This window comes from Ptiloglossa arizonensis, chromosome 3, assembly GCF_051014685.1.
Source record: "Ptiloglossa arizonensis isolate GNS036 chromosome 3, iyPtiAriz1_principal, whole genome shotgun sequence".
NCBI lineage: Eukaryota > Metazoa > Arthropoda > Insecta > Hymenoptera > Colletidae > Ptiloglossa > Ptiloglossa arizonensis.
Window position 1 is genome coordinate 24,230,208 of NC_135050.1, and position 25,137 is coordinate 24,255,344.

Sequence of the window (25,137 nt, forward strand, 5' to 3'; positions counted from 1 at the left end):
GTTTCGTTATTGTGAATTGTAGTTGGTTTGAAGTTGTTTGTGTGAAAGTTGTCAGTAGCTCTAAGAGCCAACCGGAAAAGAATTATTTATAGAAAAAGTAAGGATTCCAGAGATATGTAATAGGTTTCGTTCTTGTGAATTGTAGTTGGTTTGAAGTTGTTTGTGTGAAAGTTGTCAGTAACTCTGAGAGCCTACCGGAGAAGAATTATTTATACGAAAAGTAAGGATTTCAGAGATATTTAACATGTTTCGTTCTTGTGAATCGTAGTTGGTTTGAAGTTGTTTGTGTGAAAGTTGTCAGTAACTCTGAGAGCCAACTGGAAAAGAATTATTTATAGAAAAAGTAAAGATTCCAGAGATATTTAACAGGTTTTGTTCTTGTGAATTGTAGTTGGTTTGAAGTTGTTTGTGTGAAAGTTGTCTGAGAGCCAATCAGACAAGAATTATTTATACGAAAAGTGAGGATTCCAGAGATATTTAACAGACATTTCGATTTACCAGTTTAAGGTTTGGGTTAGGTCTGGGTTAGGTCCACAAAGTGGAGTACCTCGTTCTGGAAAATTTTGCTTTCAAATACCCAATTCGATATCAAGTGCAACCTTAATTTAGCACTTCCGACATCGAGTAACGTAAAGCGATTGTTGCTTCGAGTATCGGAATTTTTACAATCGAGTATACATTTCACTCATTTTAAACGTTCGATTAATTCGAATATTCTTCGAATCAAATCCCTTTCCACGCGAAACTAACCGACCGGTAATTTCGTTCAACCTATAACCATACAAGGATTTATCAGTATCCATATGCATACGCTGGACGTTTTGCATAAGTGACGGACACGTGCGTTCGCGAGTAAATTCACCATAACACGATACAACCTCCTATTTCCAACTCCAATTCCTCTTTTGTACCGGCTCACCCTCGAGTTTCGTTACCATAAATAAGTATATCGTACAACCACGAAAGAAAGTATTTCTGTGTTCACGACGACCGATTGACGGTCTCTAAGGAGAACTGATAAAACTCTTATTCATTCCAGTGGCGAAACAACGAAGCTGGCAATTCATTTTCTATTGCCATCTTTATCTTTCGAACGTAACTGAGTAATTCTTTCCCTACAGAAGGAGAAAAATGAACGAAGAATTAATTCACGAAGCTATATTCGCGATCGAGATGGTCGTGATATTTAAACTTACGAATCGGAGTATTTAAATCCCTGATTCTGGTTCTGAACCGTGACACCTATAGTTAAAGTGATTGCGATAAAGTTTTTAAAAATTTTTTCACATCGAATTGTTTCCGTTATACACCCCAAGAAGACTTTTAAACGGTGATTATTTACTTGTAATATTTACACGTTCTTTTTCCTTCAAGATATAAACAACTAATTGGAGTCTAGAGGATACTGTAAATATCTCCGGTTGAAATTAATTTCGATGCTAATTTCTAGTAGATGGAATCTATACGTAATATGGAATGTATACGGGTATTAAATAAATACCCGTGTCGCACGAAATTATTAATTACGGATCGATTGAAATACATCTCGAGCGTATCTCGTTTTTCCAATTTTAGTTCGCAGCTTTTGAACGGGACGAAAGATCGAAAAGGGTTACGTATATTTGGGAAGTTGGAAAAAATCGATGTTTCGTTCGCTCGGTTTATTAAAGTACGAAGTCTCGGGAACGTGTCTTGGAATATTACGTTGAAATCCACGGAACCGACAAGGTTAAAGAATTTTAAACGAATAAACTCCGGAGCGCCAGGGAACGCTTTTACCGAAACTATAGTAGCGTTTTTCTCTCGGCCACGTTTCGAAAGCGGTCTCGTTATCTCCAGAAATATTCGACCGATTTATTTCAAATTTTTTAGAGAATGTTCCGTGAAACTATCCGGACCTACGTTCGAGTGCTCTTTTTTTTTTATAACTGCAGTCTTTTTTCTCGTTTAATCGAAAACCCGATAAAAAATATACGAAAATCAATATTTCCGATTTGGAAGATTACCGTTTTATTTCGACAATAAAATTCAAACTTTCGCAATTGCGACTGACTGGCCCGTTTCTGTTATTGCACTTTAAAGATTCTTTCGATTCTACTACGAAAAGACACGCCCAGAGTCGATGATTATATCCTCCGGCAATTAAGAAAACTTTTCGCGTGAAACTTAATTGGAAATACGACCACACGCGTATAACACGCCGCTGAGTAAAAAATTATTTTAGGAACAAAAGTTGCTAGTTTTCTAGAAAGAAACGCCCGAAGCGCAGCCGTTTGTTTAATCAACGGCCGGAGCAAAAACCCTTAATTACTTACGCTGCAAATCGCTCGACCCCGGCCTGCGACCCACCGGTTCGATAAATTTCACAAGTGAAATCATATTAAAACACTTCAATAATATTGTACAACCCTCCCTACTTGGCGGTTAATAAATTCGAAAGGAACGTAATGCACTCGACAATTTTCACATTTCCAAGAGTTTCGCTTCGTCTCTTATGTTGTAAACATATGTACTGTACACCTCTCTCGCGAGTTTAATTTCTTTAACGTAAGTTTAATTTCTATTACGAATTATTCTGCCTCACGAATTCGTCATTAAATATACATATATATTTGGTGAATAAGAAGTCGATAAAGATCCTTAACGAAATATCATAAATTCCTTTCATAAATATCATAAATTAATTTCACACCGATCGACTGTAATAGAAACTACATTAATTGGTTACTTGTATTCCCCTCGATGATTCCACGAGCTCTTAAAGTCTTGGAATTTTCTTTTCATCGTGCTAAATACGTTAAGAAACCCAAGCAGCCAAGTACTCAAGTTTATTTAATTACGGTTAAGCGTACAACGATCAGTGTCGCGATAATCGTGTTAACATGCTGCGGCGAAGATGCTACACGAAACCGAGGAGATGACTTCTGCAAGGAATTACGAATCGTACTAACTGGAACGTGTAGATCGACCACCAAACGTAGTCTGGGGACGCAAGAATCTCACTAGACATCGGACATGTGTCCCTTTACTCGTGGTGTTATATTTACTTCAACACTAGAACTACCGAAAGTATTCTTATTTGTATCGGACCACATAGGTACCTTCGAAACTAGACGGGGAAATAGCGAATTCATTTACGAGTATCATTAGTTGTCTATTTCAATAATTGCCTCACGAATATTGTAGGCAAAGATGGCGTTGATAATTAAGTAATTTTAAAAGGAAGTTCGAAACAGGTCAAACTGGCTCCTTTGGTAGTTTTAGGGTTAGTCCGGAAGCCATCTTCCCGTACTCTGTCTATACGTAAACAGGGTATTTCGCTCAAAATAATTACGTCGAGAAACCCAACTGTGAAGTGTGAAGTGTGAAGTGTGAAGTGTCCAAATACCCAAGCACCCAAGTACCCAAGTACCCAAGTACCCAAGTACCCAAGTACCCAAATACCCAAGTACCCAAGTACCCAAGTGTATAAGTATACAAGTACCCAAGTATATAATGTATACAAGTAGACAAATACTTGGGTACACAAATATACAAGTACCCATGTACTCAAGTGCCCGACTACCCAAATATACAAGTACCCACGTATCCAAGCATACAAGTACTCAGGTTTACAAGTACCCAAGTATACAAGCATACAAGTACTCAGGTTTACAAGTACCCAAGTATACAAGCATATAAGTACTCAGGTTTGCAAGTACCCAAGTATACAAGCATACAAGTACTCAGGTTTGCAAGTACCCAAGTATACAAGGACCCGAGTACCCATGTACTAAAGTTTGTTTAATCACGGTTAAGCGGACGTACAACGTTCAGTGTCGCGATAACCGTGTTAACATGTTGCGGCGAAGATGCTCCACGAAATCGAGTAGCGGTTGACTTCCGCAAGGAATTACGAATGGTACTAACTGGAACGTGTAGATCGAGCATCGAGCGGGACTCTGGAGGCCGCGAGAACGTCACCCGGACACGGTCCATGTGCCCCCTTACACGCGCAGCTACATTCCCTTTAATCGGGGGAGCCATCTTCCCGTACTACGGCAATAGACGGACGGGGGCACATCGTTTCCAATTCTGGCACGAGGCAAACGACGATGTGCACCGGTACGTCGTTCCGTGAGCAAGTGGTTAACGAGACGCGAACAGGAACAGAATGTTTAATTAAAAATGATCGATCGGTGTCCACTTACAGAGTCGAACGTAGAGAACATACTGCATCGGCGCTCTCGCGGCGGTGTCCAGGATGCTCCCCCTGGTAGCCAGGAAGCAGATGGAAAACTCCACCACCATGCTGACCACGAAAATGGCCAAGTATCCGACAACGTATTCCCAGAGAAGGAGGACGCACGTATCGCTGCGATTCCATTCGAGAATACCCAGGAGAATGCCCAGCACTGTCACCCTGCAACAGAGACGATAAGAAACTTGAAAAAGAGCTGCCGTTTCCGTAAAAATCTCACGGCCACCCTGTCAGTTATCGAAGCGTGAACGGAATATATTTCAAACCGGGTAATTTTCTCGCGTATTCTCGCTCGATTGTTCGTCACCGTCTTCTATTCGTTGTTCATTCTCTTTCGACGAATCGTCGATAAAAATATGAGAAAAATGAGAGAAACAGGAAGGGTCGCGTCTCGTATATCGAGCGATATAAGTCTATCCTACGGTTGACTTTCGAGTACCTGGACGTTCTCGAATCCACGTGACATTTACCAACGGTCCCCTCGTTCCCGTACCTCGTTTCAGTAAGCGTCGTATTTCATAGTTGCACCGTCGCCGCAATATTTATAGCGCGTGTTCCACGAACAGCGCGCGCATTACGGCGAAATCCATAATAAAACCGGATATCGTGGCTTTATTTCGAAATTTCGCGCGTCGGTGCTACACGTTCGTTAACGTTCGCGTTGCTAGCGAGGTATTCACCGGGAGAGTTCGTGGCCCGGTGTTTCTCGAACTGTTTAAAAATGCAACGAGGTTGGCGTTGCGTTCACGTACGGAAACATCGATGGAGAACGCGTGGGAATTTTTTTACGGGGACTTTGAGAAATTTTTAGAGTATTCAATAATTTTCAAGAACAGATAATTTATTCGCTCGGTCGTGAGAGTTGTGTGATTATTCGAGCGGATGTTTGCACCGTTCTTTAATAACGCGTGGATGACAATTCTGGATTACAAGGTTGTTACCCAAACTAAATGCACGGCGCCGATAGATGGTCCGTCTATTCCATACGATCCGGGATAAATGGACTATATACTCGACAGCGACAAAAACGAACATGATTTTCGGGCGTGGAATGGAAACCAGCGAGTTCCCTCGAATATGTTCGTGCTCGATGTTTTCGAAGAGGGACGCTCCGAATTTGAATACACACGTACGATGATCGTACGGGAAAAGAAAATTAGCGAATGCTCGGTAATTTTAATAATAACAAGAGCGACGATAGAAATACTTTTTATCGGTATTTAGAATTATTATGCTCGGTAATTGTAACGATAGCAATAATGATGAAAATGACGATAGAAATAATCTTTCACGGTTAGATGGAAGTAATCGTTATAATAGGTATGATAATATACATGGCACTTATCGATACGATATTTAGTGTTTTTAAAATATTCAATTTTTAAAAATAACTCACTAATCTTCTGGAATTACCTTAACAATTTTCTGAAATTGTTCGTTCACCAGGAAATACGAAACGAAAATCTAGTCCAGAGGGACGAACCTCAAGTTCTGTTACAAAAATATTGCTTTACGATAATTATGCTTAGGAAAAATATTGCTCGCGATAAATTTTGCTACTCTACAAGAGACAATTTACCACGCATACCTGTGGAATATTTATTTCTTAAAAAATATACAATTTTAAAATATTCTATTCAATTTAAAAATATTTCTTCAAAAATATACAATTTTAAAATATTCAATTCAATTCAAAAATATTTCTTCAAAAATATACAATTTTAAAATATTAAATTCAAAAATATACAATTTTAAAATATTAAATTCAAAAATATACAATTTTAAAATATTAAATTCAAAAATATACAATTTTAAAATATTAAATTCAAAAATATACAATTTTAAAATATTAAATTCAAAAATATACAATTTTAAAATATTAAATTCAAAAATATACAATTTTAAAATATTAAATTCAAAAATATACAATTTTAAAATATTAAATTCAAAAATATACAATTTTAAAATATTAAATTCAAAAATATACAATTTTAAAATATTAAATTCAAAAATATTTCTTCAAAAATATACAATTTTAAAATATTAAATTCAAAAATATTTCTTCAAAAATATACAATTTTAAAATATTAAATTCAAAAATATTTCTTCAAAAATATACAATTTTGAAATATTTCTTCAAAAATATACAATTTTAAAATATTAAATTCAAAAATATACAATTTTAAAATATTCAATTCAAAATATACAATTCAATTCAAAAACATTTCTCCAAAAATATACAATTTTAAATCATTGTGAATATAGTGTCTAGCGAAATGATTATTCGTACAGAAAGAAATACGAAACGAAACCACCAGTGTCTATCACCGACCATAATATTCCCTGACGGACACCGATGCACTCCGATAGCCGAAAGATGCAGCGATCCCGGATTAAATCGATGCCTGGCTGCAATATTTCGAGCTTTACTCGCGACAAGAGACCGTGGTACGTTCTCTAGGAGTAATTGCGCCTTTTCTCGCACGCGGAGCAACTTCCCCGAGCTTCTCTCCCGTAAACAAGCCCTTTCGAAAGAGGCCACTTTTCCTATGCAAATGTGGGATCCGGAAACGAGCACGCTTCAAGCCTCGCTAACGTCGACCTCGATCGCGCAATTCCCTTAAATCGTCTTCTCGGGGTCCCTGTGAATGGCGACCGGGAACAATTATTCGATAACCGTGACTCACTTCGTCGAATCGTCGTTTAATTACTTAATTGCGCGATCACCTTGCTCGCGAACAAAATGCAGTTTTCAATCGATTCGTCGATACGTCTTCAAACGTCCGCGAATCGAGCCACGATCAATTTTACTACGAACTGTACGATTATATTAATTCGTTTCTCAAGAATGATAAATCATCACTTCGAACGGGACACGATCAATCTGGATATAAGCGTCGCTTTGTCGAACATTCGCTCGTGAATAATGTAACGATTTTGAATCGTTGTGCGCGCGAATTTGAAATTATTGACTTGTTCGGAAAGTCATTTCGTTTTTTTTCTTTTTTATTTGGTGAAAATCGGAACACGATTTTTTTAGATTGTATAAACACTTTACTAAATTGTATATTCTCCAATTTGGAAAATTACTTTCCGAAGAACCTGATAGTTGCTTTTAAACGGTACGCGATAAATTAGAACGAAAGTATTGATTCGTTCGAAAGATAAGAATTTAATTATTAATACGAGGCATCGGTCAGTGAAAAGAATTTGGAAAAGTTTCCAGGTTTCTTTCGAAAATATTTCCAGCTTCGACCCAACAGTGATCTCGAGCGACCAATCGCGTTCAGTTCCGTTAGAGCAGACCCGGGACGCATCGAGTTCGTCAAACGGACCGGAAGTACTTTGACTTTCGAATGAACGTACGCGTACAAGTTGCCCTCACGGAGCAATTAATTCTTAATTGGTGAAAAAATCACGTTATTCGTTCCCGAGTCAGTCCACGACGTATGAAATGTCCGCTCAAAGATGATCCCGCTTAAATGCACAGCGCGACGAGGTAACGAGATTGAAAAAAAAAAAAAGAAAAGAAGAAAAAAAGAACGAGATGCACAGGATAACGCGTTTTTCATTCGCTCTCCTCGAAACAACCCCTCCTTCCTGGCAGGACATCACGTCCAGGCTTAATATCATTTCTCAAACGACGTCCAGCCTTCTTTTTTACCATCGAGCTTTCGCCATTCGGTTCTCGTTCGCTCCTTCGACAGCTTGAATTTCTCGCGAAATAGAATGTAATTATTTCCCAGAGTACAATAAGACGATACTCGAGAAACGAAGCCACTTCCACAAAGGGACGTTTTCGTTTCAATTTCGACCGAGATATCTGAAAAGGTGCACACTCCTGGATCCCTTTGTCGAGCTTCGAGAAAACGTAAATACCATCGAGGACGAAGTTCAAACAATATTCCACGAAAAATCACCGACTCGAACTTCGCCGTTTTCCAAAATTATCGCGATGTTTCCTTCAAGATCTTTCAACGACCAATGTTTCGTCGACTACGACGCTGTGATAAAAATATACGCTTGTGACTAATAAAAAGAATACTACACCGAATGAAATAAACAGTATATATTTTCATTCTCGACAATATTTTCGTATCTCGAAAGGTGGAAAAAAAAAGAAATAAAAATTCCTGTCGCTTTTAAAAGCCTCTCTTTGTACATTCCTTCAAGATCTTTCAACGACCAACTCAAACGATCTGATTCATCGTTTCGTCGACTACGTTACTGTGATCAAAATATACGGTTGTAACTAATAAAAAGAATACAATTCTAAATGAAAAAAACAGTATATATTTTCATTCTCGACAATATTTTCGTATCTCGATTGGTGAAAAAAAAATTCCTGTCGCTTTTAAAAGCTTCTCTTTGTACATTCCTTCAAGATCTTTCAACGACCAACTCACAATCTGATTCATCGTTTTGTCGATTACGACGCTGTGATCAAAATATACAATTGTAACTAATAGAAAGAATACAATTCTAAATGAAAAAAACAGTATATATTTTCATTCTCGACAATATTTTCGTATCTCGATAGATGAAAAAAAAAATTCCTGTGGCTTTTAAAAGCCTTTCTTTGTAAATTCCTTCAAGATCTTTCAACGACCAACTCAAACGATCTGATTCATTGTTTCGTCGACTACGTTACTGTGATCAAAATATACAATTGTAACTAATAAAAAGAATACAACTCTAAATGAAAAAAACAGTATATATTTTCATTCTCGACAATATTTTCGTATCTCGAAAGGTGAAAAAAAAGAAAAAAGAAAAAAAAAATTCCCGTCGCTTTTAAAAGCCTCTCTTTGTAGATCACGGTCCGACGAATGCACAAATAAAGCAAAAGCGCGTCTGGTTTCGAGGAGGGACTCCTTTTTTTCGATTCCGTAGCTACCAATTATTCCTGCCTCGCATCGATCGCGAGATAATTAATCGGGATTATGTTCCGTCAGTTTTTTTCGAAATAGTCCCGATGCCTATCCATTGATTTCCGGAAGGCCATTGTTCCCTCTCCCTCCTCGCGAGTCTCCAGGATTACGGTTCGGAATCGAGCGAACATCTCGATATTTTGATCCGCCTCTCTTCCTGTTTCCTTCGCAGATGATTAACGAACGAACGACCAAGTGTCCTGCGAGCCGATTTTATTTTTAACCGGAACGTTGATCGTGCAAAGGCCCTCGAATAAATGTTTTCCACGAATACGCGTCGCGCAGTTTCGTTTCAACGAGTAGGTACGAACGCCGGTGAATTATTAAGGTTGAACAATCGATGGGCTCTCCCGGAACACAGGAGCGCGAGAGATGTCCAATTTCAAAGGGAGAGAAAAAAAAAAAAAAAAAGAAAAAAACGGAGGGGATATTCGTTAATAATGAATCGCGCGAACAGTATTCGGCCTGCGCCGTTGAATTTTACAGTCGCGCAATCAGCCGTGACTTATTCTTCCTATTTCCTTTTCGAAGCACGAACACGCGATGAAAGATTCGTCGAATAACGATACAAATGTCGTTGGATTAAAATTTATCACGGAGAATACGTCGATTAGAGGTATCGGCGTGGAAAGCGCTCCGGAAGAATAATTGTAAATTTTGTAGACATTAATAACTCTTAATAATAAACGAATCTTGATAAGTATGTGTCGTTTCTATTTGTCTTTCTTCGATGCAAAATTTTTCTTGCACAAGTCTTAAGTATCATAGTTTGAAAAAGTTAATCGAATAATGATACAAATATCACTGGATTGAAATTTATCGTAAAAAATACATAAAAAAGAACTATTATAGTAAAATATATTCCAAAAGAATAATCGTAAATTTCGTAGACAATCACTACTCTTAACGATACAAATGAATTTTGATAAGTACACGACACTTGTATTCGTCGTCCATCGATGGAAAATTCTTCTCGCAGAAGTCTCCTTCGAAAATATATTTTTCGATCGGTTACCAAACTCTTCGCGCATTTTCGTAATCGGAGTTTAGAACGACCAACGTTCGTAAACCGCGAGCAGAAAGAACGGAACGATAAAAATGCAACGTGGACGATATCGTGGCCGGACAACGCGGATCGTCGTCGATTGATAATTCATAGCACTCGCAACTACCGTTTGTTGGAACAGCTGTGTCCGACGAGGAGATACGAAGGGAAATTCTTTCGAGCATCGTGCACTCGATACAAATTGCGGACGAACCGCGTTCGAAACGATCTACGTAAAATGAAATAAAAGGTGGGCCGTAAAGGGACTGCGGTAGATCGTCGTCGAGGTTCGAGTCGGCAGTGCGACGTGCACTAGTGCCGTTCGGCTGCATTTTCTTGTTTGCGAGTGTTACACGGCCCAGAGGTTCGCCACCTATTTGGTTGAAACGCTTCGTGTAACGTACGAAGAATCTAGTGGAAGCGGGCGCGTTCATATCACGAAATCTCCTCAAAGCGGCCGCAAGAAACGAGGTGAAACGTGCCAAGCAACTGTGAATGGAGTTACACGGCTGTGCTTTAATAATGCAACGTGTGCATCGTGTTCTATGGATAAAGGTCTCAAGGGATATGACCGATCGTCGTGCTTCAGCGTTTGTTAGCCACTTCAGAACACGATCTCGACAACCTCGTATCGTCGTTCACCGCGCGGCGCAGACAGGCCGAAGCGGAAAATGAACGTGTCACGGAGCTGAATGTTACTCTAGACCCGAACTATTATTAAATCGGTAACCGCGCGCCGATGCCGCGGACACTTTGATCTAATTAACTCTACCGTGACTGCCCGGTCCCTCGTTGATCTTAATTTAAAATGTAACATATCAGTCCGAATCGGAATACTCGAGCGAATCACTTCGATGGAAAATAGAAATTCGATCAAAATTTCACGGACCACCATGAAATGCCGATTGACCCCTTGGTGACCGGTACTGACCGCTGATAAACGGTGGTCAGTACTGGCGACCAATCTCCAACTGTTTTGTCTTTCTTTTAATTGTTTGTTCGTTTCATTTCATTTGTTTGTTCCGTCATATCTGTATTTATTCTCCGATTTCAATTTGTACTAACTTTCCCATGTTTGTTTTCATTAATTCGTACCTACTGTGTTAATTTCTTGTTATAAATTTAATTTGACTCCTTAGACAGATATATTAGGAAACGAAGAACGAACAGAATTGCTTCGTCCAATCCTCTGTTGGATTTTTAGTTTAATTTAGACTAAGATTAGTTGTAAGGCCACCGTGTACGAGTATCTGTGATCTGCCGAGCAATTATCCAATCTTGGCTTATTTTTGCCCGCTTGCTCGTTCCATAGTCCGGTCACCTCTGCTAGTTGCATTAGCAAGTGACCGGCCGTGTAACTGGTCCGAACGGTCACTTGCTCTCTCTTGGTGCGTTCGCTTCTAGAGAGAACATGAAGTGAACACAGTAGCAGGCATTTTTGCCAGTCCCTGTGGAAGTCTCCAGAATAGGATCCTCTCTTCGTAAAGCTTCATCTGTCAGGTCCACGGTCTGCGTGTGCTCCTGACTGCGGAGTTGGGAGAAACGAGGCACTCCTCTGGAGGAGTCGCGCATTTCCTCTTCAATCAGGCCCACCGAGGGGAAACGGGACCGACCTAGTAAGGCCAACTTCACGGTTCGTGTCGCGTCTTTCCCAATTTTACCTAATTTTCTTCACAATGTAATTGCTCAACGGAACTAGACCAGGAGATAGAAGGGACTTTGATTCCTTCGATCTCCTCGGTTTAGTAATTTCGTTTGATTCCATCGATCTCTCTCCAGGTCTCCGCTCGCAGCAACCTCCACGTGGTGAGACCTGGTAATCGGTATTACTCGCGACGAACAATAATTATTCGTCACAGGTAGTAGTAAGCTAATTAGTAGGCTGCTGTAGTTAGGCTGCGAATTTAGAACATTATGTCACGATATTGAAAAATTTCGAGTATGTCTAAAACTTACACGAAATAAAATCATTCCGAGTATCCAGGCACATTGCCACATTCTAAACATTGACGTTAATTCGTAACTGTTCAGGGCCAAAAATAATTAATAAATCACACAGCGCTACATTCGACGAACTCTCTTCTATTTTCGAACACCAATTAGAACTCTCCCACGTTTCTACTTTTCGTGTAATACCTCATTATCGTCGAAAATTCTGGGTTTTTACAAACGTTCGCGTTGACAGAAAGAAAGTTTCCATTCGTAGTACAGTGGTATCGATCCTCGCGACGTTTCTGTCATTGTACACCGGCACCGAATTCGTAACGTATACCAAATACCGCAGATCGTGTATTCTAACCAATGGATCGTTCGATCGTTGAACAAGTAAACAACGACCTCGTCTAGCGCGTTAAATCCGTCCAGAGGAGAAAAAATTTGTTCCCCCGAACCGAATCTTCCGCGAGATGACTTTTTATCGTCTCTCAATTAGCTTCGCGGAGTCGTGGACTCGATTACGCGGCCAAGCTGCGGAAGAATCTACATTCGGTAGGATCCTAAAGCAAACCTCGAACCGTGATGTCGGGGAGCCATTATCCCCGTCGCAATTACGGGTACGAAAGAACAATCTTCCCGTTTGCTCCCCGGTTCTCTGAAAACGGAGCTGAAACTTGGCTCAAACGAACGCGTCCCGTTGCACGTTTCGAATCTTCCAATTAGCGTCGGGAGGTTACGGGTCAATTAAGTCCGGTGCTCTCGAGCCCGCGTTAACAAGAAGAACGTTCGTCGGACACGATTTCATAGTTTTCTTGTACTCGGCCCGCGCATACGGGCGCGAACTTTCGCGAGTAACCCTTTTCAAGCTCGGCGCTTTCGATTTCGATGTTCCCCGTTATCGATCTAGGAGGTCCTCGTCGCGCTCAAGGCCAAGCTCGGTGGAAAAGAGCAAGGGCCATTGTGACGAAGATAAGGGACCTAACAAGCGTCGTGGAAGAAATACGCGAAAAAGAGGGACGGAACGAGGAAGAGGGAAACACGACGCTACCCACTGTTAGGGGAGTATTTAGAGGGGTCGCGGCACTTCTGGTCGAATGTAAGTAGCGTTGGGATCAAGAGGCTCGCGCAACGTTTACGGTCCGCGCAACCTTCGCTGTTCGTGCCCGTATCGCGCGTAAAACTTACACCGTGTTCGCTTCCGCGATCGCATGCATTAAGATATTAGGAAATTTATTACGCGACGGTGAATCTACGATGCGCGCGATACACAACGGGAATCTTTACGACGGTTTCCGTTTAAACGCCATCTTTGAATTTACGCGATGCTCCACGTCCGACTCGCGTGCAACTCGCGTCGAATTTTTCTTTTTCCTCTCGTTGGATTCACGATAGGTTTCTCTGGAATAATTACTCGTTGTCTCGCTACGAGTCGCGATGAATCGCGACGTGAAAAAAAAACATTTGTATCCCGGTCGATATCTATCGAAAACGTTTTTTTTTTTAAATTAATTTTCGTCGAAGACGCTTCACCGTTTCCCTTCGCATTTCACCGTTTATCGATCGCCTCTCGGTAAAAATTAGGGGACTCGACAAGGTATTCGACCAGCTCCCCAACTCAGTCATCGTTGTCGAATATTTGATCGTTTCACGCGGTTTATTCAGCCAGGATCGTCCATCCGAGCTCCACAATCGTTGCGTTTTTTAAATAAATTTTACGTGTCCATCCACGGAAAGAGTCTCCTCGCGAAGAATTAAAAATGAATGTTAACTTTTCGTCGTATGGGCGATTAAGTAATTTATTTACTTCATCGAGCTTCTCGATTTTTAATCGAAATTAATATTAACTTTCCGTCAAATGGGGATACTTTCATTTTCATTCAAAATGAACACTATTTTCCAAACAATAGAATCTCCTTTCCGCACCCAATCCAACATTACAATCTTCATCGACCCATTTACAATCGATCCTTTCGTTTGCAATGGTCGTTACAGTATTCGCTCGTTGCTTCTCGATTTTTAATCAAAATTAATACTAACTTTCCCTCAAGTGGGGATACTTTTACTTTCATTCAAAATGAACACTACCTTCCAATCAATAGGATCTACTTTATACACCCAATCCAACATTACAATCTTCATCGACCCATTTACAATCGATCCTTTCGTTTGCAATGGTCGTTACAGTATTCGCTCGTTGCTTCTCGATTTTTAATCAAAATTAATACTAACTTTCCATCGAGTGGGGATACTTTTACTTTCATTCAAAATGAACACTACCTTCCAATCAATAGGATCTACTTTATACACCCAATCCAACATTTCAATCTTCATCGACCCACTTATGATCAATCCTTTCCTTCGCAACGATCGTTACAGTGTTCGCTGGTTGCTTCTCGATGTAGTCGACGTCTCCTCGATAGCACTGGACAAATGACTAACAACGTGCTCAACTTCTCGATTTTTAATCAAAATTAATACTAACTTTCCATCGAGTGGGGATACTTTTACTTTCATTCAAAATGAACACTACCTTCCAATCAATAGGATCTACTTTATACACCCAATCCAACATTTCAATCTTCATCGACCCATTCACGATCAATCCTTTCCTTCGCAATGATCGTTACAGTGTTCGCTGGTTGCTTCTCGATGTAGTCGACGTCTCCTCGATAGCACCGGACAAGTGGCTAACAACGTGCTCAACTTCTCCCGGAGTTTCGTCGTTGGTCGAAGTATTGCCTATCGTCTCCGAGACCCTCGACGAGCGGTCTCGACTTTTCTCGCGGACGTTCGCGTCCCCGTGGAACGTGCATTAAGGACTTCACCGTGTTGGGAAACGCGACGTCTGAACTTTGACCGGGACAGTTCTCCCGACCGGTCCGGATCGAACCGTCGAGGCATAGTGTCTATCGCAATGACGGGCAGTTCGGTTCTTTCAAGCGGTTAGATCAACCGGAAGTGCCACTTGCGCGTATCGAACTAACGATTTTTCGCGCGCCTTTGCCTGGACCGCGGCACGGTCCCGCAGTCAATTGCGTTAAAAAACAACGTGTGTTTACGAAACCGCGCGTACCGTGCCGAAACAATAACACGGTGAAAGAAAACGAAGGGAACGACAACATCGCGCGAAGCAATCCTTTACCGTGAATTTTTTCAACCCCTTTGGAAAGCACCGCAACGGTAACGGTGCTCGAGTACCCGTGAAAACGCCGCGTAACAAAACGCAAAGTATTCGCGCGATGGATGTGGGAGGTTTCTCGTCCGCGCAGCCGACGAAAAAGAAGGCCACGGTGGTAAACATTGTGGAACGAGTGGTGCTCCGTTACTGTCGTCGCGAGTGCTGTGTCGTAATCTACCCACCGAAAACCACCGACGTACCCGCGACGTTAAATATTCACGGAGTTCGCTCTCGCGGAGTTTCGAAGCCTGTTCGAAGAGGAAGGTCACCGCGATCGCGAGCTGAGCGCTGTGAACGATATCGTTACGTTGTTATTGGGTAGGTGGATTGTAATTTGTGTATCTAGTCGTGAATACACCGGCGCGTGAACGTGTTTCGAGGTAATTGAGGTACTGTTGTTCAATGTCGTTCGAAAGTGTGACTTGTTGATTTTGTGGGAGATTGTAACGTTTTGAGACATTTAGTCGTTTGTTGTTCACGTGAGTGTGTGAACGAGGAGAATTGTGTTTGGGGAGATTTTGGTGTGAGGTTGTATTCGTAGTGCCTCGATATGAGTCGTTGTTTTAACGAGGAAATTGTGTTTGGGAGATTTTGGTGTTTGGTTGTATTCGTAGTGCTTCGATATGAGTCGTCGTGTTAATGAGGAAATTGTGTTTGGGAGATTTTGGTGTTTGGTTGTATTCGTAGTGCCTCGATATAAGTCGTCGTGTTAACGAGGAGAATTGTATTTGAGGGGACTTTGGTGTTTGGTTGTATTCGTAGTGCTTCGATATGAGTCGTCGTGTTAACGAGGAAATTGTGTTTGGGAGATTTTGGTGTTTGGTTGTATTCGTAGTGCCTCGATATAAGTCGTCGTATTAACAAGGAGAATTACATTTGGGAAGGTTTTGGCATTTGTTTATATTCACAATGCTCCGATATGAATTGTACATTATCGAAAGCTGAAATTTTTCGATCATCTGAAATTTTTCGATCGTCTGAATTTTTTTAATTTTATTTTTGGCTAACATTCTTCCGTTCGGTCAAGTAACGTTCAGTGCTACGAAAGTGGATTCTAATCGATAATCATCGGGACTGAAAAAATATATAAATTGAGAACTGACGCCTCGATTGTTGCGTTAAAAATTGTACGATTCCACTTAAGAAGACACGTGCCACCTACATCCGTTCTCCACGTATCGATACACAGAAAAGTTAATCACAGTGGATAATGTCCCCGGGAAAATAATTCTCCTTTATATTGGGTTGTTCGGAAAATCATTTCGTTTTCCAAAATGGACAATATAATTTAATAAAATGTTTATACACTCCAAAAAAATCGTGTTCCATTTTCACCAATCCGATACATTAAAATCGGACACCGTGTATACAGGATAATATTGCACTACGAACGAAGTAACAGGCGTACAATACCAGAGAATCAACTCTGCGCTAGAAGCCAGTCACTGCGGATTCAACGTCCTTACACGAGTCGACGGTCATAAATTAGGAGACGCTATTCAACCACCCTAACCTTGTCTATTCTCCTTCCAACATTTCGCGTCCTTTTCATCGATCTTCTCTCTCGTATTTCCCTTTCCCTGACCTTTCGTTACGCGCACCCTACATTCCTCCACACGTGTTCTATATTTTTCTAAACGACTCTCGAATCTCGTTCTCATCGGTTACGTAAGTTCGCGACACCGGGCCACCGTTTTCAAGAATTTCAAACTTTTCGACACTCCCTCGAGAAATTTTATTAGCGATTCAAAGACGCACACCGGTCGTCGAAACACCCGGAGACCGAAGTTCGCGATACCGGGCCACCGTTTTCAAGAATTTCGAACTTTTCTACGCTCGAGAGAAATTTTATTAGCTATCCAAAAAAAGAAAAACGACCGAAGACGTCGAAACACCCAGAGAGTAAAGTTCGCGATACCGGGCCACCGTTTTGAAGAATTTCAAACTTTTCTACGCTCGAGAGTAATTTCGTCCAACGAAGACCGAAACGTAATTAGGATTTTTCGAGAGTTGCTCGCCAACGATCGATAACGATATCGTATCGTAATATCGTCTTCGCAACGGTTCAGAGATTAAAGGGTCTCGAGTCTACGAAAGTTGAGATTGGTCGAGGAAATTTAAAAAAAAAAAAAAAAGTACTCTCGATATCGCGCGAGCGACATCGATTCCAACTTCAATCGCGGAACTGGAATTTATAAATTACCGATCGTAAACAACCATTTCTCGTGTACGCGATACGAGTCAACCGATAGTTAACCTTGATAAAAAACGAGCCACGCATCGATCGGTTACGACAAATTACAGTCGAGTGTCTGCGAACTCGTTTCGTTTTCGAAGTCAGTTTTACGAGAAAACGAAACCTCGCGAGATGAAGTTGTATTCTATCGAATCGACTTTTTATTTAAGTCTTACATTTCTATCAATTTGTATAGAAATCAACGATCACGATCAATTTTTCTAAATTCGAATCTTTCATTTTCCAATCGTTTCCTAATTTATTTACACCCCTAACGTGTCTTTAAAATATTCGTAAGTACAATTTCTCGTACGACAGAGTTTCTATCGTTTTGACTCATTTTAAATTATAGAATCTAAATCGAACCACAAATTTTCATAAATTTGAATAAAAATCAACGATCACGCTCAATTTTTCAAAATTCGAATCTTTCATTTTCCAATCGTTTTCTTGTGATTTATTTACACCCTCAACACGTCTCTGAAATATTCGTAAGTACAATTCCTCGTACGACAAAGTTTCTATCGTTTCGACTTGTTTTAAATTGTAGAATCTAAATCGAACCATACATTTCTATCAATTTGTATAGAAATTACCAATCACGTTCAATTTTGGAAAATTCGAATCTTCTATCTTCCGGATTCAATTTCACCGCCAGCGTGTCTTTCGAATGTTCCTAGCTATAATTCCACGTACTTCCAGCGAAGATGTTCGCGAGACGTGAACAAAAAACTAACTCGAAGACCGAGAGAGTCCTCGTTTATTCATTACATCGACTGGGTGTTCTCCGTTAGCGGTACTCGTGAGCCCGTTGCGTTCGAACTACGTCTCGAGTGTAAAACAAAATCGAGCGTTAACCACTTGTTGTTCCACTACGCGAAACCTCTCTCGCGCGAACACTTTCGTCCCCCTGATAGTTATAGCGCGACAAACGTTCTACCGTACCGCCCAACGAGATGTTCTCTCACCTTACTCCATCAGGGGAAACTACGAGGTTGTTCGATAAGTTTTGTCGTCTTTTCCATTGTAAAAGAATAATACGACGCTATAACTTTGAATAATTGTAAATATACGAATTGGAAAAAAATACTGACACTTTGAGCAAATGTAAGTATATGAATTGTAGAAAAGTACTATGACACTTTGAGCAAGTGTAAATATACGAATTGTAGAAAAGTACTATGACACTTTGAGCAAGTGTAAATATACGAATTGTAGAAAAATATTATGACATTTTAACTTTGACTAACTGTCAATATACAAATTGTAAAAGAATACTATGACACTTTGACTTTGAATAATTGTAAATATACAAATTGTAAAAGAATACTATGACACTTTAACTTTGAGTAATTGTAAATATACGAATTGTAAAAAAATACTATGACATTTTGAGCAAGTGTAAATATACGAATTGTAAAAAAGTACTATGACACTTTGAACAACCATACATATACGAATTGTAAAAAAATATTATGACATTTTAACTTTGAATAATTGTCAATATACGAATTGTAAAAGAATACTATGACACTTTAACTTTGAACAACTGTAAATATACAAATTGTAAAAATATGCTATGACACTTTAACTTTGAATAATTGTAAATATACAAATTGTAAAAAAATACTATGACACTTTAACTTTGAATAATTGTAAATATACGAATTGTAAAAAAATGCTATGACATTTCAACTTTGAATAATTGTAAATATACGAATTGTAAAAAAATGCTATGACACTCCAATTTTGAACAACTGTAAATATATGAATTCTAAAGAAATACTATGATACTACAACTTTGAACAACTATAAATATATGAATTCTAAAGAAATACTATGACACTTTAATTTTGAACAACCGTAAATATACGAATTGTAAAAAAAGTACTATGACACTTCAACATCGAACAATTGTAAATACACGAACGAGTCGACAGATCTACACGAAACATTACACATGTAGTACCATCTTTCGAATGATAAAACAACGAGCCCAATATCTCGATCTCTCATCGAACGAGAAAAAACTGCTCGAGCAACCCCCTCTCGAGAAACCATCGAATCGCGTTTCTCGCCTTGCTCTCTTCGCTCGAACGGGTTCGTTGTACCAATCTCGCGTAATCTCCCTGACCAGTGTCCCGACCCTCGAGAAGCTCTATTCCGCGAGTGCAAAAATCCGTGCAGCGATCGTCGAAGAAACGATACGGTGTCGTCGCGTATCGTCGATGAACGTCGCGCGGTATCACAACCTGTGCGCGTTGGTTCACGGAATCGATGGTATATAGAGGAGGGTGGTAGAGAGGGTGCAGCAGAGCCCAGCACCGCGATGGGAAAGTTTGTGGGACGAGTGGTGCTCCGTGCCCGTCGCTAGAAGCGGAGCACCATAATCTCCGCGCGAGGGGGTCGACGACGCGGATAGAACCCGAGTAGAAAGAGGGGCAAGGATAGGGGTGCGAGGAAACGAGGAGGAGAGAAAGCAGAGACGACGGAACGAAGCGAAAGGGCCGTCAGCCTTGGCTGCTGGCTGCGTGGTGGTCCGTATCGATTTACCTTGTGCCAGGCTTTCCTCGAGCGTTTCCACGTTGCCCTCTGTCCTACCATGATTCTCATCTCTCGACGAGTTAAAAGCCACGGGGCCCGACCGATTTCGTTCTGACTATTTCCACGTCACGGTTGCCTCCTGGAGAACCCACCAACGTGAAGAACGATTCGTCACGGGACGAAACACGTCTACTCTTGGTCCTATCACGGGCAACGAAGCCCCAATTGTACGACCTTTCGCCAAATTGGTGATTTTTTCGCGACTGGTTCGACCAAACGCTATTATCATCAGTAGTGAAAAACAGGTCTCGAGGAACTGGGGAGGATTCTGGTTTTTGCAACCACAAGAGCGTTCTACGGAGCTGGAACTACGGGCTAACCTACTTCTCACGGATTCCCTGGTTCCGGGAGGCGAAAGTAAGCGGTGAACGTTTCACGGGGATTCGCGAATGGGGGTTGTTCGTGGATGGTATATATTTTTTGGTTCTATATGTCGAAGGTGGAAAAGAAGAAGGGGGAGGAGTGTTTCATCCATCCTGGGCCTGCTAGTGGACTCGTCAGTAAGACTACCAGCAGGCCCTGCTTATACGCTGGGACATTGGGAGATCGGTAAGGGAACGTGTCTCCATTCTTAACAATAACAGGAATATACTAGTAAATCGATTATGTAACATGGGCTACCTCCCGCCTTACACAATCGACTTCTCTCTAAGTAAACTATAAATTGCTCCCTTAGTGTGCATTCACAAATTTCTTAAAGACCATAGTCTGAATCTTTGACTACCTGTGAGGACTGCTTGGTACTGATTCAAGAATTATGAATTTATATAATACAGACACTAGTTATGAGCACTATACACTGCTACAAGTTATAAGTATTATATACCGCCACTAGTTATAAGTATTTAATTATAAGTATTCTGTACAATCACTAGTTATAAGCATCTATTTATGTATCGTTTCGTATGTTCGGGTAATCTTTGACTCATGTGTACTATTCTTTTTTTGTTCCGTTAATATTCACACCTACAAGTTATAAGTATCTAGTTATAAGTATTATATACCGCCACTAGTTATAAATATTTAATTATAAGTATTCTGTACAATCACTAGTTATAAGCATTTATTCATGTATCGTTTTGTATGTTCGGGTAATCTTTGACTCATGTATACCATTCTTTGTTTGTTCCGTTAGTATGCACACCAATGTACATGCTACTAATAACCCTGTACAGGGTTCATAGTGTAAATAAAAAAAAAAAGGACCGTATATATACCAATCGGAGCAGATATATGGAAACTTATGGGAAACTGTTGGTGGTCACTTTCCCTATGGTGGTAAACGTGGATAGCGCCGCCATAATTTTTCTCATAGCAGGAATATTGCAAGAATTTAGGCGTAGATTGGAAATCTACTAACAGATTACAAGTTTTGTTTGTAATTTCGCTCGACTTTGTCGTGAATTGTTTCAATACGTTCGTTTCTCGATTTTGAAATTTAGAAGCGGGTAAGTGCGAATGAGATCGTCTCCAGACCACTTTTCGCGAATGTGAGTGCATCTCATGTTCGAAGAAGTGTGCATCGTCCAGAATTCGTTTCGATGTATCGAGAATTGAAGAAGATAAAGCGTTTTAAAGTGTAGTTCGACCGGCCCGATCGTCGTCTCGATACGTCGACGCTTTATTCTCGCTAGGCTGAGCTTCCTTTATGCGTTCGCTTCTATTTTGAATTCGAAGTGTGTACTGGAGGAACAAAGAACGCGGGAAGTGTACTTTCTTGGTGAACATGGAAACAATACGAAAGTATTTCCGTGTAAATGATTCTATGGGTTCGTTTAAACCGTGGAAAATATTAAGTTGTTTGGAAAGTTGTTTTCTTTTTGGTGAAAATGAAACACGATTTTTTTAGGGTGTATAAACATTTTATTGAATTATATATTCTCCATTTTGGAAAACGAAATTACTTTCCGGACAATGCAATATATTTCGATAATTCGAAACTATTTTCGAATAAATTTTGGAGGTTTGTTCGAACCGTGGAAACATTTTCTAAAGGCGAGCAATATATAAGTAATAATGCGAGATTACTTTCGAGTAAATAATTTTCATATAAACAATTATACGATTCAAAAATCAACAGCCAAAAAATACCCAGGACACTGTTTCAATTCCAATTATTCAATAAATGGAAATACTTTCTAAGGGCGAGCAACATATAGTAATAATGCGAAATTACTTTCGAGTAAATAATTTTCATATAAACAATTGCACGATCCAAAAACCAACAGACAAAAAATACCCAGGACACAGTTTCAATTCCAATTATTCAATAAATGGAAATACTTTCTAAGGGCGAGCAACATATAGTAATAATGCGAAATTACTTTCGAGTAAATAATTTTCATATAAACAATTATACGATACAAAGAACCAACAAGCAAAAAATACCGAGGACATAATTTCAATTCCAATTATTCAATAAATGGAAATACTTTCTAAGGGCGAGCAACATATAATAATAATGCGAGATTACTTTCGAGTAAATAATTTTTACATAAACAATTGTACAATTCAAAAACCAACAGCCAAAAAATACCCAAAACACAGTTTCAATTCCAGTTATTCAATAAATATTCCATAAATATTCAAATAATTTTATCCCCCAAACTAAAAATTAGAAACTACAAATTAAAAATATTCTCCTATTGAAATAATTAAGAAATTAACGTTAACGTTTAAACTTTGCTAATTTTAATACCGTGAACGTTGTTTCTTCCCCGAGAACAGGTTTTCCCCATTGAAAGGGTCTACCTTGCATCTAACGCGTCGATTCCGTTGTCTCACTTGGAAAGTATTGGTCCAACAGCGTTTCGAACTTGGCGCAACAACAACTTTCCGCGCTGGAAACAACGTATAAATGGTATCCGCCCACGTTTCAACTCCGCAATCAGGATTTCGATTATTGAGCAGGAACTTAGGAAATTTGCTTTTCGTCACGCTTGGACGTCAAGGGACCTGAGCACAAAGACCCACTCTATTGCGCTTCGGGCGGTACGTGGTCCCTCGAGTGTGCAAAATGCAAAATCGTCCTCTTGTTGCGCGTTGATGTACCGAGACCGAGCATCGGTTAGCGAAAATCTAAACGACCACTATTCTGACAATTTACGACGTGTTTCCCGTTCCGTTTCTATCTTTCGACAAACGAGTCCCGCGATGTGATAAACGTTACGCGAGACGTCCCGCGAACGACGTTTCTAATTATTAAATCGTTCGGAAAGTAATTTTGTTTCTTTCGGTGAAAATGAGACGATTTTTTTAGAGTGTATAAGCATTTTATTAAATTACATATCCTCCAATTTGGAAAACGAAATTACTTTTCCAAAAATCTAATATATATACTACAATAATATTCTAAAATTTGGAATAATAATAGTTCAAAAGTTTCGCAATGAAATTGAGAAAGTAATAGAAATGAGTTGGATTTAGATTTTTTTGTTATAGAAGTATAACTCGTACTTAATAACATATCCTCCAATTTCAAAAACGAAATTACTTTCCCAAAAACCTAATATATATGCTACAATAATACTCTAAAATTAGGAATAATAATAATACTTCAAAAGTTTCTCAATGAAATTGAAAAAGTAATAGAAATGAGTTAGATTTAGATTTTTTTGTTATAGAAGTATACCTCGTACTTAATAGTTTCGTGGATGAACTCGTAGCGTTGATTCGTATTGGATCGAAAGGGGACCAAGTGGTAAATAAATTTTAGTTTATTACTGTGATTTGAGTATTCCACTGAGTCGAAGTTAAAGTAACCAACGCGATCAAACGCGAGGACCAACTCACCGAATTTTCAAAATTCGTTTCCAATTCTTGGTAACTGTCGATTCTTTTTACGGGTTCTCCATTGCTGGACCGATCAGCAATTATTATTTCTCGCGTTACATCCTCGTCGATAACTCGCCAATGCATTTACTCCCCGTGGAAAATGGATTCCGTGTGGATAGAACTCTATTAGAAAGAATTTTTACCTCTTCGAGTGTTATCTTGGTTGTTGTGTTCTCTGGGAGTGGAAAACAGTGGGATTACGTTTCACGTGGATTAAGAGGGTAGAATGGTAGGAAAATATAATGTAAAAATAAACCGGGAAGTTCTCAAGTTAGTGGATGTAATTATAATTCCTTTAATTTTACCAAAGGAAAGTAACGACAGGGCGGATTACTTGTTTTTCACGAGGAAAATGGATTCTTTGGGGAAAGGAAGCCGGTTGGTACGAAAGAATTTTTATCCTTTCGGAGCGATATAAAAATTGTCCGTTGGTAGACAACGAAACGATTATATTCCTTCCGCGCGTTAAGAGAATACAATTAGAGAAACGAAAATGTAGCGAATGTAGTGTTTCTCATAAACGCACAACGGTATTTAATATCTTTCATTTTTGCCAGGTTTTCGAGCTCTCTGCCCCGCGGTGCCACGTGATTAAAATTCCTTAGATTTTATCAAAGGAAAGTTAATTATAACAATATTTTTCATGAATCTACAATGGTATTTAAATACCATTCGTTTCTGCCATTTTTAAATATCTCTGCCCCACTGTGCTTTGTAATTAAAATTCTTCATATTTTACCAGAAGAAAGTAATCACAGGAAAGATAGAATCTCACAAAAAAGAAGTATAGATTACTGATCAATTTGATTAGAGAGTAACTATAATATTTTTCATGAATCCACAATGGTATTCAAATATCATTAATTTTTGCCATTTTTTAAATATTTCTGTCCCGCTGTATCTTCTGATTATAATTTCTCAAATTTTATCACAGGAAAGTAATCACAGAAAAGATAAAATCTCACAAAAAAGAAATATACATTATTGATTAATTTGATTGGAAACTAAATATAGTATTTTTCATAAATCCACAATGGTATTCAAATATCTTTAATTTCTGCTATATTTTAAATATCTCTGCTCTGCTGTACCTTGTGATTAAAATTCTTCAAATTTTACCAGAAGAAAATAATC

General features: G+C 39.4%; 1 protein-coding gene across 5 annotated transcripts in view; it reads right to left on the reverse strand.

The window, feature by feature from the left end:
• Inae (inactivation no afterpotential E) overlaps positions 1 to 25,137 on the reverse strand; it is a 120,390-nt gene that overhangs the window by 35,524 nt on the left and 59,729 nt on the right. For all 5 annotated transcript variants that reach the window (XR_012991484.1, XM_076307335.1, XM_076307333.1 and 2 more), the window contains one exon: positions 4,191 to 4,402. Coding sequence is in view for 4 of the 5 variants with exons in the window: in XM_076307335.1 (XP_076163450.1) it covers positions 4,191 to 4,402 (212 nt within the window). In the remaining variant the exon portion in view is untranslated. The remainder of the gene's footprint in view (positions 1 to 4,190; positions 4,403 to 25,137) is intronic.